This window comes from Amphiura filiformis, chromosome 20, assembly GCF_039555335.1.
Source record: "Amphiura filiformis chromosome 20, Afil_fr2py, whole genome shotgun sequence".
Taxonomy (NCBI): Eukaryota; Metazoa; Echinodermata; class Ophiuroidea; order Amphilepidida; family Amphiuridae; genus Amphiura; species Amphiura filiformis.
Window position 1 is genome coordinate 3,686,215 of NC_092647.1, and position 19,616 is coordinate 3,705,830.

At 38.0% G+C, this 19,616-nt stretch overlaps 1 protein-coding gene across 1 annotated transcript in view; it reads right to left on the bottom strand.

The window, feature by feature from the left end:
* Positions 1-19,616, bottom strand: part of LOC140142649 (unconventional myosin-Va-like) — a 281,256-nt gene that overhangs the window by 76,335 nt on the left and 185,305 nt on the right. The window contains exon 24 of the mRNA XM_072164650.1: positions 12,194-12,287. Within this exon, the coding sequence (XP_072020751.1) occupies positions 12,194-12,287 (94 nt within the window). The remainder of the gene's footprint in view (positions 1-12,193; positions 12,288-19,616) is intronic.

Sequence of the window (19,616 nt, forward strand, 5' to 3'; positions counted from 1 at the left end):
AATTTTCATATTAAAAACACAAAACACCGTGCAAAATTCAAATTTTTTTTTTTTTTTTTTAGGTCAACCATGAATGATCCTAGCATTTAGGTCTAGGTCCAGGGACACTACAAAACCGAAAAAATAAAACTTTTTTTTTTTTTTTTTTGAGTATAGTCCCACCCCCAATTTTGAAAAATGTTCACCCTAAAACGGGGTGGGACTATGTATACTCGCGTCAGTACGGTATGTGTGCACTTTGCTGGTCGCAGTATTGATATACGCACTACCCTAATCGAGTCTGGTATATACACACATGTACAAGAGCGGTTTGTTGACATGCTTGCAACGAGGGGAAATAATGTATAGGAGTCAGTAACGTTATCACATCAAGGTAGTTTTTTTTCCCTAGTGTGCCAAATCAACAAATTCAAATGCTTTTATATGTGTGCCACCGCTTTGAGTTGGCTAACAAGTTGGCTCAGTGAAATGCTCATATAGTAGTTTTCTTGTGGGAGCAATTAGGTGCATCCCTCAAAATGAATCTTGCTCTCGCGTGAACATTCTACATTTTGTCTATAATTTACAGTAACTATATAAAATTTATGGTTACAGTGAATGATATGATTCACATCAATGTCTCAACATGATCTTCCTGTTGTCTTAAGAAATGGTCGTTGAATGGCACACTTGATTATTGCGCTATCTTTAATGTGACCGTCTCATGCAGGCTTTTCCTCCATCTCTGTCACTCTCTCACACTATTTTGTGTATGTCTCTGTCAGCCTGTACTCCCCCTCCCTCCCTTCCTCTCTTGTTCTCTCCCCGCCTTCACTCCCTCTCAATCTCTCGTCTCTCCTCTTTCCTTCTCTCTACCCCCTTTTTCCTGCCCCTCATCATTCTCATTTTAAAATCTCTTAATTCTCATCGTGACCATCTTAAATCTTGCTCAGTATGTACCTTGTATTTTAATGCTTTCCTTTATATTGGGCCTTCAGGAATGTATTGGGCCTTCAGGAATTCACACACATACACCTCTATCCAGAAGCATGCATAGTACGGTACATGTACACAACAGGTACGCTCTGCCACTGCTAAGAATGACTTATAATATCTATAGCGAATTCTTTAGTTGGGCATAACATGGCTAGGGCATACTGTACAAATGTGCCTATCATAAATGCGCTATTCCAGTTGAAATCCATACACCCCTATGGAAGACATGACCTTAATCTCCCACACAAGGGGTGTGGATTTCAAAATGGAATCAATCATTCAGGTAGCCCCATTTGAAATTCACACTCCCTGTGTGGAAGATTAAGATTATGAATGTCTTCCACAGGGGGTGTATGGATCTCAACTGGAATAGCTCATAATACATCATTAGACATTACTACAACTCACAAACATCTGAGTAACTGTGACTTCACCAAATGTATCCCCGCACCTGTTATTCCAAGTAAATTTTGATCATTCATTGGCAAATTTTCCCTTTCTTCCAAAAAAAAATGCATGTTTTGATTCTGAATCATTCCCCCATCAAAGAACAACCTTGAATCTATATACCTATAATCCAAAGCTTAAGAGCATGTACACTATGTTTCTTCAATTTGCAGTGATAAGTACAAATAAGAAATCAAAAACAGAAAAAAAAAACTTAAGACAGACATAAATCTTCAGGTTTGCAAACAAATGTCCCCTCAAGTTTTTGCCCACTTCTAGTAATCACTAGTGATGGTTCAAGATCAATGTTATTATTTTTAGCTCCCATATATCTGCTTCAATACAAAGTGGATCAATTGGATTGTGGTTAACAGTTCTCTCTATCCACAATCATTTGGCGTACCTTATGTCTGACGTGTGCACCATGTTTTCATGTGTTTTCCCCCTTATCTGTCCCCCATCCTGGATTAAGTAATACCTGCTCAAACATATTCATTCGTAATGTGAGTGAAAAATATTACCAATGAACGACTAATAACAAAGTAGTATATCTGGAATGGGGGGTGGGCAAAGCATTTGAAACTAAATCAACAAATGTGCACATGCAGAATTTAAGACACCCTTCACAATAACACCCTTTCTGCTTTTTTGGGAAAAGAGAAAGAAAAGAAGGAAGGACTGGGGAGATATGAGTCAACCCAAGCGTCTAATGATGTGGCAAGGATAATATGCTAAGCATTTATCTACACCAGGCACAAAAAGAAACTCGTCAGTTATATTCATCTTTGCTGTTCAATAACTTGATAATTTTGGATTATTCTGAAATATACATTTTGTTAATTGGACTTTTCTTTCTCATTTGACACCCTGTTCGTGAACATTGAGCAAGAATTGACCAAGATATGCGCCTCCAAACTCTCAAACCCCAAAATGAAAAGTTGCAATTTTAACGATTCAATTGTGCCTGTTTCACTGTGTGCTTTATTGATTGGCCCGTGGTGCTAGTGTGCAATACAACGATACGTTCCCATTGCAACTTTTGATTTTGGGGTTTGAGGCTTTGGAGGCGCATATCTTGGTCAATTCTTGTTCGTTTTTCACGAACAGGGTGTCAAATGAGAAAGGAAAGTCCAATTAACAAAATGTATATTTCAGAATAATCCAACATTATCAAGTTATTGAACAGCAAGGATGAATATAACTGACGAGTTTCTTTTTGTGCCTGGTGTAGATGATCTCTAATGAACCATAGCTAACACTTGTGACCAGGAAGAATAATAATACTGTATTATGACAAATGCAGAACTCTCAATTATGAAGTCCATCTTACTGGATTGAAAAGAGCAGGACAGTAAGATCACAGAATGGCAAAGGTTAAAAGTCAGTGTCGTGGATATTGGGTATCAGCAGAAGACACTAAGGTTACATGATCTCAGTAGTTTGACTCCTCTTGCAGGTCAGACATCAGGTGAACAAATGCATCCAAAAGGCTGTTTTTCTGAACATTTCGATAACAATATCTGTTTCACAATAAAAGGAGTTCAGCTTTAGCCTTAGCCCTCAGTACACATACATCATCACTGAGTGATAGAGTTGTTATACAAAAAGAAGTTTCCAACTTATCGGTGAAAAGACAAAAGCAATTCTTAGCCCAACCGTAAGAGGGTATTGACAGCAGGCAGGTTATTTCTGACGTATGCCTCCAGTGTGAAACACATGAATCAATCTCAACATAAAATACATGGGAAACTTATCCGTGTCTCTGCAAGACTTTAAAAAGCAGCCCGATTAAATACCACAAATGCGGACACCTACGTCCTCGTTTCTGATTAATTTGGGGAGTTCATTAATATAAATGCAAAACAAAATGGGTGATAACACACAGCCCTGTTTCACCCCATCTTCAACATCAAAGAAATCGGTTTCAATATCACCAATGTCTAAAATCCTCTTTATTATGTCTCTATAACAACAACTCCCAAATTTCAAATCTGTTATAGCACATATAAACTTCAATCTCAAGATAAAACACACAGGAAATAGCAAGTTTTGTCCACTATGTTTCTGCAAGACTTAAAATTCTCTTTAAATTGTCTAAAATCCTCTTTATTATGTATGTCTCTATAACAACAACTCCCAAATTTCAAATCTGTTATAGCAGATAGAATCTTTATCGACTGCCTGGTTGATGACTGAATCAGTCTTAAGATAAAACACATGGGAGACAGCAAGTTTTGTCCATGTCTCTGCATCATTTTCCTCTATGTCTAGCTACAACATTTCAAATCTCTATTAGCAGCAAGAACAACATTTTTGCCCTCTTTGATGAACTCAACTTGCCCTCTGTCACTCTTCACTCACACCAGAAATGGGTGTGATATTGTTTCGGAATTCAACAATTTGAATCTGAATAATAAAGTTTGGACTCCCTGGAGGACTCGGTTCGGGTTGAACGAGGGGATAGCCGCCTGTATTGACCATGCACCTCTCACTTTGGGGTGGCACCGTTCTTAAACAGATAGTCACTTAGCGTGACTCTCATTTTGACGTAATGCTGCCTCTTGGGATAGCCTTGTGGGAGTACGAGCCCAAATCCTGAGGGTCCTCGATAAATTTCCTCCAATCAACCTCATCTCCTGTGACAAAAGACCACTTTTTTCCACTTTGCTAATACAATGATGAACTTAACCTTCTGGTATAGACACTACAAATAACACAATTTAATACAAAGTTTAATATTCACAATGTAATAGTAAGGCAATAATGTGAACTTTGTGGCAAGTGATGAGGTTGATGTAGGGTAAAATAACTTGAAGGGCGTGGTGGTTAAGAGGCGTATCACCTTGGCTGGGCCATGTTGGCAAGATTGATGTGAAGGGGTAGCTCAAGCCCAGACGTAGGTGGCTCACAATTCCACCAGGATGTATTTTCGTCTTCCATTCTTTAGGTCAGCCCAGGGAACAACTGAAAGCAGCCGAAGAAGTTGATTTGAAGTTCATTATAATTGAAGACTAAATTAAAAAGACTAGTTTGCGTCTGACGTCATGACAAAGGCGCGCCGTGATTGGTTGCTGACCTGCGCACTATGGCATTTTTGGTCTGGTTGACAGGACGTCATACGCAAACTAGTCTTTTTAATTCTGTCTTCAATTATAATCACGCCCTCTGTTATTAATATACTCCTCCCAAGCACTACACTACATCTGCACACCTTGGTGAATAATCGGCCACAAAAAACTTATAAGGTGTGTAAAAGAGATTGCTCTTTTAAGAGTAATTACTTTGAAGAGGATCTGTACTTAAGTACAGATACCCTTAAACAGTTGTTTAATTTTGATATGCAAAATGTTAAGACCAACTTATTGAAATAACGTATCAATCAATATTTTGAAATAATATGTTATGTTGTGATTAAAACGCATCTGACCTTACTGCTAAATTTGACTCAAATCTATTTTCTAAACTGGTAAGCGAACAAACCAAAAGATCGATGACGTCCTATAAACGTAACTGGTTTCGTTTCTCAGCCGACCCCCTCCCTCCCTGCCAGAAACGTAATAATGAAATGTTGAAAATTTTGACATAATAATAATAACATGAATAATGACACTTTCTTCAGACCGATGTTTTTGTACAAACGTAATCGAGTATTTTTACCCCCTCCCCCCTAAACGAAACTAGTTTCGTTTATAGGACGTCATCGATCTTTTGGTTCGTTCCCTAACATGGTAACCCTGAGCCAATATATTCAATATTGCGATATTTTCATTCAGTCAAACGGTAGCAACATAGTCAAAGTTAGATTTTGTGTTTTTTTTTTTTTTATTTGATAGTATTTTGACTCAGGCAAATGTCAGGCTGGCAACATTTCTGTCAGCCTGGTAATTTTTTATGAGTTACCTGCCTGACTGGCCAATGGTCAAAAAAGTTATAGTACACCCCTGTTTTAGTCATATAATATCTAAAGCAAAATAGGGCACCCTTGAAACTTGAATGTTGTTTATTCTGTTGTGTGACATACGCAGACAATTATAAGAATTCTCCTTGACAAGATCTTATGAATATTGGTGTAAAAACTGTAAGGTTTGGTTTTAATTAAGGGGTACTACACCCTGTGGTAAATTGTGACTATTTTTGCATTTTTCTCAAAAATAATAACACACTGGTAACAAAAGTTATGTATATTATTGGGGCAAGGAATCCAATTACTACACTGAAATTTCAGTGACTCAAGACAAGCGGTTCAGTATTATATGATCGGAAATGAGGTACATCCTAGCGGTACCTTATTTCTTATCATAAATAACAAACCGCTTGTCTTGGGTCACTGAAATTCAGTGTAGTAATTGGACTCCTTGCCCTATAATATACATTATTTTTGTTACCACTGTGTTATTAGTTTTTGAGAAAAATGCAAAAATAGACACAAATTTATCGAGGGGTGTAGTACCCCCTTAAGGATATCAAATTTGAAATCTATTTGGGGCTATTACTTTATATCCATATAATAAGTCTCATATCATGTACAAGTGATTTTAGCTCCTCTCAAAGAATTATTTATTTGGACTTGGTCATTAGTACCAATCAGCTCTTCTAAATCTCTAGAAAATGGAGTGAAGGAAGCAGAATCCTCTTGGGCATTTCATGGAACAGAGGTGGCTGGACTTTGCCTGTTTATACTAGATCTCTTATTTAATCATCTGTGGTCATAAGTGACAAAAATAAAAATGTAGATATTTATATAGCGCTTTATGCCGTACACAGCCTCAAAGCGCTTTACATTTATTCCGCCGTCAATGGAATATGTCGGAACCACGTTTGCAGCCTACAAATGGCGCAGGGTTTATCAGTACAACGACTGTGACTACCCCTGACAGCTTCCCATTGCACCTGGGTGGGGTGAGGCAAGCGAGGCAAAGCGCCTTACCCAAGGGCGCAACACGGTGGTGGGACGGGGACTCGAACCCACGCACGTCAAGCAAGCACTCAGATTATGAGTCCACGGCCGTAACCACTGAGCCACGCCCAAAAAATGGGCTATTCTAGTTGAATTTCATACATCCCTACGGAAGACACAGCCTTAATCTTCCACACAAGGAGTGTGAATTTTCAAATGGGATTACCAGAATGTGTGGCGACTCCATTTGAAATTCACACTCCCTGTGTGGAAGAGCATGTATGGATTTCAACTGAAAACAGCTTAATATTGTCCAGATTTGTAACTTGTACTGCATTTGCTTTATAAACTCAACCCAGTTTTCCAGCGTGCAGTGTAATTTTGCAGAGGAAATAGTAATCTTACGCTTTAAGGGGATACTACACCCATGTGGTAAATTTGTGACTATTTTTGTATTTTTCTCAAAAAATAATAACACACTGGTAACAAAAGTTATGTATATTATTGGGGCAAGAAATCCAATTACTACACTGAAATTTCAGTGACTCAAGACTAGCGGTTCAGTATATATGATAGGAAATGAGGTACATCGTAGCGGTACCTTATTTCTTATCATAAATAACAACCCGCTTGTCTTGGGTCACTGCAATTCCAGTGTAGTAATTGGATTCCTTGCCCCTATAATATACATAACTTTGTTACCACTGTGTTATTAGTTTTTGAGAAAAATGCAAAAATAGACACAAATTTATCGAGGGGTGTAGTACCCCTAAGCCATTTAATCCTTAGCTATTTATTTGATGCATCCAACTTCTGTATCCTGCATACTGAAATGGTTCAGAGGAGTAGGTTTGACAACAGGAATGACAGAAATCATGTGACATTTGATCCCTTCTTACTTGCGAGTTGATATCAGTGGTATGTTTCAAATATATACACACACACCCCTACACCCCTCACGAATACACCCCCCTACGCACCAGACACACCAACATAGCCCCTACATGCATGAACACATTGGTGTATAACCCACCTACAAAGCATATTTCTTGTGCGTGTCCCCAAATGACAAGTATCAAAATGTACGCACAGAAGACCTGCTGTAAAACTATCAACATATTACAGCCTGTGCCCTCAATTCAGAGCACTGACATTATGCACTTACAAGTGGTCACCCTGCTATGAACCGTGCCATGTGACACTGAATCCCTTAAAGCCGTCCCATCCGTCTTGCCTTGTCAGTCACAAGCACTAGCACTAACCCACTAGGTTAACTACATACAACCGCTTGCCTAACCATTTCACTCATCCCAAACTATGACTTTTTAACAGTTTCCACAAAGTTTCCTGTCATTTTAAGGAGCTTGGAATCTATATGATCTACAATCCCGGACATCAATAGTTTGAACACTTGAGTCAAAAGGACTGTTTGAAACCGTATCTCTGTTATATACTTGGCATATTAAAATTTTGCTTTATTTGGTGTGAAGTCTGAACCCATCCCTACTACTACAACCCTCCCCTTGCCCCACCAATCAATGTTGGATGTTTTTAGGTGCCTGACCAAAAAAACACCTACCAACATTGATCGGGGGAATGGGGGCATATCGGAAGTACCCATGTTAAAGTGTTCAAACTATTATGACCGAGATTGTAGATCTTCCAAATTATAATTACATGAAAGTTTATGTTCATAAGGCTTCATTGATATCTTGCTTTGCCCCCTAATTAATAATAATATCACAGTAAAGCTACCTGTTTGTTTATATAGATACAGGTTGTCAGTCGTTTCTATGAAGTTTTGGAATGGTCCCAAGTTTAAGATAGTGGACAATTCATTTAAACCAATTAATTATGGCATTTTGTCAGCTTAAGAAGAAGTGCAAAGGTCAGTAGCTATATTAAGAAAACACACTAAATGCATTATTACTCAGGATTTCCCATATTACGGTCTCAAATATAAGTATTTCCATACTGTAGTTAACTGATACTCACAACAGCTTTCCAATTTTTTGAATCAAATTTTAAAAGGCATTTAGAGCTGGTCAACTAATGTTCTTTGAATTTCATTCTTTTGAATTTTGGTATTCCAAATACAGCATTTTTTCTCGAAAAATTTGTCAGACTGCCATTATGGTAAATTCACACATACTCTGTAAATGCTAGAGTGAAAATAGTGGCATGATGGACAACTCTATTTGGAGTGGTACATTCCACGCTAAAAAGAATGGTGACAACTTTTAACTTAAAACTGTTTACCCTCACAAGAGAGGCACATCACTGTCACACAATGAAAGTTTGCTCTTTTTTAGACTGATAGGGTTTCAAGCCAGCCCTTACAAAACTATAGGAATAGGAACATTTTGAAAGAACATAGGACAAATATAGGACAGCCAAAGTCAAATACAGTGGGTATCAGAGACCAGTTAAGGGGAAAAGTCCCAAAGATACTTCAATTTTTACATGTGTGCATCATTTCGAACTGGTATGTATATAAATGGGCCTAATATACTGGGCAAAAAATAGAGGCCAGTACAAACTACCAACTAGTACTAATACCTGCTGAAAATTGACAAAAATGCTTGTGATCTTGCGGAAATTTTGAATTTGACATAAAATTCACCAGTGCCAGTGAAAAAAATTGGAATAAATATAGGAGTTATAGGACATTTTGTAACAATATAGGAAAATATTGAAAAAGTTCAAAAATAAAGGAAATATAGGGCTGCTTGAAGCGCTGGACTGATTTTTGCTAAAAAAGGAGGTCTCTTAAAAAGAGTGACCGTTTCACTCTTTTGTAGAGAGAATATTGTGAATAGAGCCCTGGTAGGTAAGGCATTTAAGAGGTGCATTATATGTTGAGCCATGTGGAGGTGTAACCCAGGAAGCGTGCATCCTGATTTGGGTGGATTTGTTTAAAATAAGAAATCTACTCACTCATGCCACTTATAATAGCTATTAATACATAGACGGGCTAGCCTTCTTTTGTCGCTATGGCATATATAGGTTTGGCAATATCCTATGTGTGTAGGTGCAGATATGTTCCAAAACTGTACCTAGCATTTATTTATATGTGACCCGGCAGCACAAATGAGCCGTAAATTCCCTAAATTGTATTCTGAGTTACGGTGTAAAATGTGTACGAAGGTCATATTCATCGGTAACTTAAGCTGGCCCGACATCCGTCTCATTTCGATAGTCAAAAACTAATCAATAATCCTATTGTTGAAGTGGATAATAAGCTTCTACCTTAGATGGCTATAGAACTTTTAATAGCTCTGGTCTTTGTTTGCTTATATTGCTAAATCCTGTTCAAGTGGTGGGTTACCAGGCATTGTATTTTGTACAGGTATGCATAACCAACAATTAACAATGAAAGAACTTTCTTAAACCTCGTTGACTTGGGGATGATTTGAAATGACCGCCAATTATGACTGTTTGATATTTATTGCCAACAATGTGGAAAAAGAGACACATGTAAAAGCGTAAAAAGCTATAATTTTGTTGAAGGAGCAAAGTTTAACAAACCATAACCCCGCTTCTGGATATCGTTTGAAGTCAAATGATATACCATTTTAAGTTTATGATGTTTATTTTTAAACACGAAATAAAACAAAATTGACCGGGGAGGAATTTACGGCTCATTCGCCGTGGACGGTCACATATGATATCACTTGGGGTATTAGCATATGGGGAAATGGCAGCAAACAGAGTGTAGACTCCAGTGTGCCTCGTCTCAAGTTGGGTTTCACAGCTACAGAGGTAGATTCAAATCGGTGCGATTCGAATCTGCCACTGCGAAATCCAATATGGTGTTATACTCTCAACTTGAGATAAAAGCGACTTTATCATGGCCATAGTCACTAATAACAAATACCAAATTTATATTATGCTTAATGTGAACACCATATCAAAGCATAGCTGTATGTGAACATCAGCATCAGTTCACATCCACCATGCATGCACATCTACAACCCTACTTAGATTGTGAATATCCACACAGCACCAAGCTGGATTAGGTCAGTCAAGGGTTAGCACCCTACACTTATCAAAACTGACTGTGAACTATATGTACAGTATAATAGTAGGATAGATGGCTTAATATCCCCTCAGAAGGATGCAGCACTCTCATAGTTCATTTGCCCAATTCAAATGACCCATGGGAGAGCAGAGTCTGAATTTAATCTACAGATATTGTCAATTAAATTCAGACTTTTTTCTTCTTAAGTCAATATCCCAGCAATTCAGTACTGCTGGGAATTGAACCCACAACCTCATGTACCATAGGCGAGTATCCTAACCATTAGACCACACCTAAAACAATCCCTATACATGACTCTTAGTTGCATGTTGCACCATCATAATTGAGTGAAAATGTCCATGCATGTCAAATACAACATTAGAATGCGCAAACTGTACTTTGGTTAATAAAACATGTACCTGGACTTAAATATTGAAATGTCTACTCTATTGAGCCAATAATTGCGTACATAAATGTGCACATGGATTTCCTTCTGTTGAGAAGAAACTGGGGCATGTTTTCCCATGAGTGACTTTCTCGTGGCTGCTGATATTAATCCCTTAATTTTTCACTCATATCTAAATGCAAAGCTATATTAAGGGGGTACTACACCCCTGGCCAATTTTTTTGCCTATTTTTGCATTTTTCTCTAAAATTATAGCAACTTGGTGACAAGTAAGATATGAATATTATAGGGGCAAGGACTACATATACTGTACTGAAAATTCAGCAACTCAAAGCAAGTAGTTATTGATTTATTGATCAAATATTGGTTTTCCCTCATTTTTGACTGTAACTCCACAACTGTTGTATGTGCTGAAATAAAATTTCTAGTGCAGTAGTTGTAGTCCTTGCCCCTATAATATACATATCTTACTTGTCACCAATGTGCTATAATTTTTGAGAAAAAATGCAAAAATAAGCACAAATTGGGCAGGGTGTAGTACCCCTTAACTATTGTTTCACAGAAATGCAATATAATTTACCAAATACTTTGAACGACATGGGTCCTATACTGTGTCTCATCTCAAGTTGAGCATGCCGTCAGTGCATTTACGCAATTGTGTTGCCAGTGTGGACAAACCACCTTTCTACGCATATGTCTACACCCCACAGGATTAGGTTACCAAAGCACCATTTAAAACTGTCACTGCGAAATACACACAACTTGAGACAAGATACAATATATAAACTGAAGGATTATTTTGTGCAGGTATGGACTGGAGATGTTTCCCATGATGACTGGAAGTAAATAAATGTAAGTCCTGCTGATACCTGTAGTCCTGTATGTAGAACCAACAAAATAGACTGGAGGAGACGGACTCGGCCATGTTTGTATGTCACAAGGAGGCAAAATAGTGTAACTCTTGACTGTTTAGCCAAATGCCCGACAAATCATGTCCTAAGACATGCAAGGCCTTGTGCTGTCTAGAATATGTATTGTGCTATTCCATTTAAAATCCACACTACCCTTGTGGAAGATTTTGGAAATATCTTCCACATGGGGAGTATAAATTTCAAATGGAATTAACACATTAACAACTCTATTTGAAACTCATCCTCCCTTTGTGGAAGATTCAGGTTGAATCTTTCTCAGAGGGTGTATGAAATTCAAATGGAGCTGCCTAATGTGCTCATTCTATTTGAAATTCATACTCCCCCTGTGGAAGATATTTCTAAAATCTTTCTCAGGGGTAGTGTGAATCTTAGATGGAATAGCGCATTATACAAGTAGCTTGAATTTGGGTCATACACCAAAGTATTCATTCCAGATGTACCTTATCTGGTTCCCATAGGTAACAATCCAAAATGGCCGCTTTCCCCATATAATTCACTTTCGTTATGCCACTTACCTTCCATCTGAACCTGTTGCTCCTTCATTTGGTTTTCTTTCTCTGTCAGATCTTCCTTAAGTTTGGCACTTTCTGCCTCGTGATCCTTGGAAGCCTGCAAAATATAAACCAAATGACCAAACGGTAAATAAATATCTATTATTTGTAATCAACAGTTTGCTCAACTGCTAGATTAGGTATAGTGATTAAGTGATATGTTAATTGATTACATCATAGAAGAATAAGATTTTTATTATCATTATTGAAATATTTAACCTAATTAGGTCAAATGATCACATATGACATAACTAAGTTGCACAGGTGCATTGATAGGGGCCACTTAAGGTCGGTTCATACTATACTGCAATTCCTTCGCGGTGCGTTGCATTGCCGATATATCAATTATTTTTTGCCGCAACTCAACGCAACTTGGCACATTTCCAAGTATTTGTATTTAACTTGATCAATGCATTATTTTGCAGTATGATGCAGTGCGGCAATGCACCGCACCGCAAAGTAATTGAGGCAAAGTATGAACAGACCTTTAGATGGTAGTCACTTGAAAAAAACAAAAAAGGGGTGTCTATTAGGGGAGGAGTACTAATTAGGTCGAATAGAGCATTATTAGACAGCGTTAAATGAAGGGCCTAATCAGAAGATGCTAAAGTCCTATACACACATATATAAACGCTAAAGCTTAACCCCAACACTGAACACTGGTTTTTGCTATCGGCCGTTAAAGAAGAAACAAAAACGGAGAGAAGATGAACGAAGAAGTCACTTGGTACCCCCGGGATTCGAACCTTCGACCCCTCGCGTGTCAAGCACACGATCATGTAGCACTGAGGGTGACTGCGTCATCGCATCACCTGCGATTCATGCATGCACAGTGGTTATCCTTGTGGTATTTTGTGGTACCTAGCTATGTTAGGGTTAACCCACAACTTACATTACACATATAAAAATGTATACATTACATTACTAAGCTAAAATTAGATCTACACATGATAAAACATAAGAAATCCTGAAATGAAAACAATATCAACACTCTCAAGTCTACCTACCAGGATGACTTTCAAATGTATTTCCGCTACTCCTACACGACCAAATCAATTATTCAAAATGTCCTGTCATCCCAACATAGAAATCCATTAAAAAAACCAGAACTGTCCAAATTATTCAAAATTAGGCTCTGTAATCATCACCAACAACACTTCAACAGTATCCCGTTACAAATCAATCAAACTGAATGTTTTATATTTCCGTATTCCGGCAACTGCGCATAATTTCCTTCCTAAAGTTGTCAGAGTGCAGTCGTCTTGGTCCAATGGGGTTGACATGCCGGTCCATTCGTAGTCCGTCAGATCCGAGCATCCCCCTTTGCTATATGTCACACTACTATCCCAGCAATAACATAGGAAACTTGACGGCATGAGTCACCATGGTTGTCTTAATATAGCTGCATGCCTCATCAAATCAGCAGGTCTACTTGCCAGTTACCCCATTAAGGTGGCACTAACCCAGTCTGCTTTTCATTGATGTTTTCTTTTTGCAATTATCGTAACAAATGGAGTCATATTTCATCATGTATTTTAGAATAATATTCACTATAGCTTCTTTGTATGTTTCTTCTTTCATTTGTTTTTTCTTCCTTCATTTATTTGATTTATCCAAGCTAATATATTCAGAAAATACATTGAGTCTAAAATCAGTAAGTTTGGTTTATGGAATTATGTTAGTTTGACTCCATTATATAAGATCAAAAGCTGGCATTGCCTACTATACAATTTTTACCCGAGTGGCAGTGATGTCGGTACGCATTTCATTGCGCACAGCTTGAAATCGCTCAAAGCACTGCCGTACACACGCATAAGCACATGAAACGGCTGCCTCAACGCGTTGACATCACTGCCACATCAGGGTGAAAAATGGTATAATTACATGTGAACCAGTAAGACGGTATGTGCAATATTTTGCGTTCATGAAATGCCTTCTCTTTAGATCATAGACGTATGTCGATCATTTCACAAAAAGAATAGTGAGAAACAAAACAATCTGTTGACAAAATTAATGACCTAGGGTCCATATTACTAAACTTTACAAAATCCATTTCACTATGATCGGTACCCTTCACAGTGCTGCCGACAATGGGGGTTAAGGGGACCCGTAAAATATAAAGAAAACATACCTTAATGGGCCCATAAAAGCAAAGAAAGAGACCTCATCTTACCCCGGGTCCGGGGCATTCATCTTACCCCGGGCCCGTAATGGATCTCGGCAGCACTAAACCCTTAGAAAGTAATAAGGATATACTACAGGGACCCTTCGTAAAGTTACGTCTGGTTAAAGGGTATTTGTAACTTAGTTAAGAAGGGTTAAAAGTTCAGTGAAATATACCCCCTAACCAATGCCCCCTTAAGCTTTACCCATAGTCTACAATAGTCCATTGGCCTATCACCCAACTTGCTGCAGTTTAATCCACATGAGTAAACGTAATATAACACAATTTTCACTTTCATATCTGAGCCATCTTGATCCAAGATTTGTTCCTAATTTAGACTCAATCCCTTCAGTTTTATTACTCAAGTGCCAAGCTGCTGAAATAACAACCTTAAAGGCGTATCTAATTTTAAGACTGGTTATTCTTGGGAGTATTACATGGCCTACTATTCACTACAAGTCAAAGTGCTCTCATATTCAGTGGCATAGTTCAGCGACCTGCATTCAACAACCACAGCTCAAAATTTGACCTCAAGTTATAGAGTATGAGTTTGTGTACCCAACATACACAAAGGCCATTCTATGCATGTAGATGCCTATTGCAGTCAAAGAACCGTGCACTGACAGATGAGCATGTTTGAGCTACAACTGAATTACAACACAAATCTCTATTTGAATCCAATATAATATGGCTAGATGAAAAATTACTTGATTTAATGTGAAGGGGATTTGTCACCATGCTTAGAGTTGCTTATTAGCTATATCCTGGTATGACCATGGTTGTGGCGTGGGATAGGGAGTTTGCAGGCTAGTGGAGGGACAGGATATTGGCTTATATTATACAGTCAGATATGTGGAATTGAAGTCCAAGGGCAACTCCATTGGGACTGATTAAATTGGATTTGTATGGTTTAAAATGAGAAATCATAACAATTATTACAACTGAAAACAATAATATTGACTTGTGTGCTTTTTGTTTACGTGCGAGATCTGGACTAGGCATAGTACAGGCAGTGGAGTTGTTCAAAGAACATTTTACAATATAAATAGCTATTGTTTCTTGGTACAAATATTAGTTGGGACAGAATCTGCTCCAATCATGTCAAAGGCAGCAACTGTGAAATGTGATACAGGCAAAAATAGGAAGCAAATACAGGTCCTTAACCAGGGGTGCATTTTTTTTTTTTTTTGGGGGGGCATGGACGCCCTGTTTGCAATGCGCATGTGCCTACCTTCCACGTTATGGTTGCAACATTAAGGCCATTGTTTTGACTGGAAGATAAATGGTTGCAATAATACATGGATCCTGGGTTTCTCTACCGGAAGTCAGTTTGACCGAAATTATCCTCATAATTACGTACGTATCCTGGAATAATCCATAGCGTACGTCGCACAGGAACGCGTACTGTCCGCTCTGCTGATCATGTGTGTGGGGTACTATCGGACATGCTGTTAGCATCCATATACTGTAGTGTGGAAAGGAATTTCTGTCAAACTGACTTCCGGTACAGAAACCCAGGATGTGTGTATTGACTTGGTTGATTGAACTAGAATAACAAGATTGAAGGTTTTATGTGTGACTTAACCCCCTGAGCACTACCTGCCGATCTAACATTGCCTCTGATTGGTCAATTACATGATATCTTCATTTTAATCACCAATCAGAATGGAGTTTTGCAAATAATTCACCCCAATTTTTTTGCGTGGTGAAATTATTCTAACAATGTTGCTGATTGGTCCAATTGATAACGAAATTTCCTTTTTGACCAATAGGCCGGTAGTTCTCATGGGGGTTAACAAAATATCACCAATGCATCTTGGGATGGCCTGATTTTTTGCTGTCCATCAAAAATGGATAATTTTGGTTACTGACAAAACAGACACAATTCAGTGATGCACAATTTAGATTTCTGTGAATGCACTTCCACTGATCTGTACTTTTACAATATCGGCAAACGTTGCGAAGGTCAATTAACTCTTTTTTTACATTGCAGAGGTCATACGAATCTGGCTCAAAAATAATCAGTATTGCACCTGCTATATTTGAAATGTACTACGGTTATTCAACCTTTGTCTGCTTCTCTTATGCAATTCCAGCACCTGACTGGTATTACACACAGTGCATCATCCAGACAGAACAGACATCATTTATATCTGACAACTTGGAGGTGACAAGAAACTAGGATCTTGATCAAGCTCATCCATCAGTGCACAGTTCTTTCACCTCCTTAGACTTGTATACATGCATTGAATGACCTGAATGTGATGGGTATATAAACTCATGCTCAACAACTTGAGGTTAAATTGTGAGCTATGATTAGTGGAAAGAGGCCATTTTGGCTCTGAAGTTGACATAACTTATCAGCATATTACTCTGATCCTTTATAAAAGAAAGTAAAGGAGTCAAACCTGCATTTTTTACAGGACAGAGTCCCCATCTCTCTTTCATTAGCGATTAGGTCAGACTCCACCGTGAAATGTTGCTGGGGGGTCGCCATGCCTCCTTCATAGCAAGTCTGTTACCTTCTCAGCATTTAAGAATGTTAGTACCCATTTATATATCTAGGGGAGAGGAGTAATCTTGATAAAGTGCCTTACTCAAGGGTACAACATGAGGGTATCACCGGGGCTCGGACACAAAACCTTTAGATTATGAGTTTGAGCCTGTTCCGCTCGGTCACCATGCTCCCTTTATAACTAATTGATCCTTAGGAAAGCAAACAGGTCCACTTGTTTTAGCACATCACTTTTGTAATGTGCGTGAAGGCAATCTTGACTCTTTAACCCCAATAGGAGATACTCAATTAACAACTTGTTTTTCTTAAGACATCTTTTAAGCCTGTAACTTATCTGATTGGTGTCAATCTTACAATACACAGGCCTAGGAGGCAATCTGTGGTGTTCTCAATCATCGGAAGCTAAACTTCCTCTAACTTGCTACATGGAGGACACTGTGGATGCCTCTCAAAAGGAGGCCTAAAATTAGTAAATAAGGTTGAGATCATTGGCAAAGATCAAAACTGAGATATTGATTCAACAATATCAATCGAGAAACAATTTGGAGACTACACTAGTGGTCAATTAGCATCAAACTTTGTAAGCGCTCTAGCAATTTGAGCTTCACCTGCTTTACTTGTGTTTCATGACATGATTATCTTTGAGCAAGCAATGGTGTTTGTTCTTTAAACGGTTTTGAATGTCTTTGTGACACTAACATATTTTCTGTAATCCATAAAAGAATTGAGAGAAAAAATCTCCACAGCTGGCCAACAGTGAACAAATTTCTCATATTTCGCACCAATTTTGACGACTGTTGCGGTGATGAAGTAAAGGATTTCAGGGCATTTCAAAATAGTCGTACAGGCATTTGAGGAATCTTCCCCCTTATAATTCCCTTTAAAGTATGTCCATGGCAGCGCCATCTTCATAAAATTGAATTGGGCCATTCCAGTTGAAATCCATATGCACCCTATGGAAGACAGGGAGATTAAGGTCATGTCTTCCATACAGGGTGTATGGATTTCAACTGGAATAGCCAAATTATTGACAACATGTTATGTAAAAAACATTGCCAAATTGCAATTGCAGAAGTCTTGTCGAGTGTTTTCCTTTAAATTGATCTCACTGCATTGGTGCAAGACGCAATTCTTGCAATTCAAACTATTTTAATTTGCATCAAATGATTAAACATTGCAAAATGTTCATTAAAATTTGAATTACAAAACGCTCATTATATGCACAAAATAAAATTTTCAAGATGTTACAAAAAGTATCACAAAATGCAGTTTAATTTGCTCGTCAAATGAAACACAAAATTATCCCTGCAGCTGAAATGGTTTTGCCTTAATGAGGCCACATGATGTTTCCATTGGTTACCGTTGGCTGAACCAATGATGTGCCTTGTTCTGTGCCAGGAGGTCCAATCACAAGTGTGCTTACTCTGGGACTTCAGCACCATTTTGTTTGCTAGAGCTCATTCTCTGTCAGGTCACCATTGAGAATGAACTTTGAATTTTCTCAAAGCATTGCTGGAATATATTATGCGTTCTTTCTGAATGCCTGACAAGAGGTCAAACAATTTTGGTTTGAGCCTGTATCATTATCTTAGTGTCTGGGGATAATTGAATAGATCTGGTGATGAGATATATCTAAGATACCACAAAGGTGATAATAAATTATAAGCTATCCAGTTATCACTTCATTAGCTATGCAGTAATGAACTTAGAGAATAAAAACCTACCTACCCCACTTTCATTTAACCTGTTATGCTAATACAACAACAAAAATATACAGGCCTTATTGTGATATATCATTTAAAGTTTTAAAACTGAAAAAAAGAAACAATAGATAATGGAAATGAAGAAAAATGACAAAGAAACAAAGAAACAATGAAAGAAAGAGGAAAAAGAAAAAGAAAAAAGAAAAAGAAAGAGAAAGGAAGGAATGGAAAGAACATAAAACATGACCAAACTAAAATGTTTCTGACAGAACACCAGAAAGTAAATTCATAGATTGGCAGTTCTATAGAAATTTTTTTGGTGCCAGTGTTCTGCTGCAATAAGCCTCTTGCGACCTGGTTAGTGTCATAATATGGATGACCAATCCAAGCCATTTAATTCATAACAATCAGAAGCATGTCGGTGCCGAACAACTTAAGTGAACTACCTGCTGATTGGCCAAAATGAATATTGTGTCCAATTTTGAACCAATCAAGGAAGGTATTAACAAGATCATCTGCAAATGCAAGTTTGACCATAAATAGTTTTAAAGCCTAGTCATAATTGGCAATTGAAATGAGCATTTCAAGTTATCAACCAATCAGAAATGCTGTTAGATGGCCAGTAGTGTCCAGGGGGTTAAGACTAAGGTGCTAAACTTAATGAAGAATACTTCCCATCAAACCTGGGACTACATGTAGCTCATATCTTAAATTAGACAAAGCTACTGTGGCCAAGCAGGTACTATAAATTCCTAGTGCTTAGGGCACTGCCAATGACATTATGCTGTCACAACTACTGTCAGGATTTCATTAATTATCAACTGTTATTAGATCTTGACACTGCTAACGTGTTGACTTGAATGTTTTCTACAAGTGCGCACCAGCAGTACTGGTGCATGACATGCTCCAAATATTGTGCACAGCATTAAGTGTGCAAATTAGCTTGGAACTTCACAATAACAAGTTTATGTAAGGTTGGCACTAGATGGCAGTTGACAATAGACA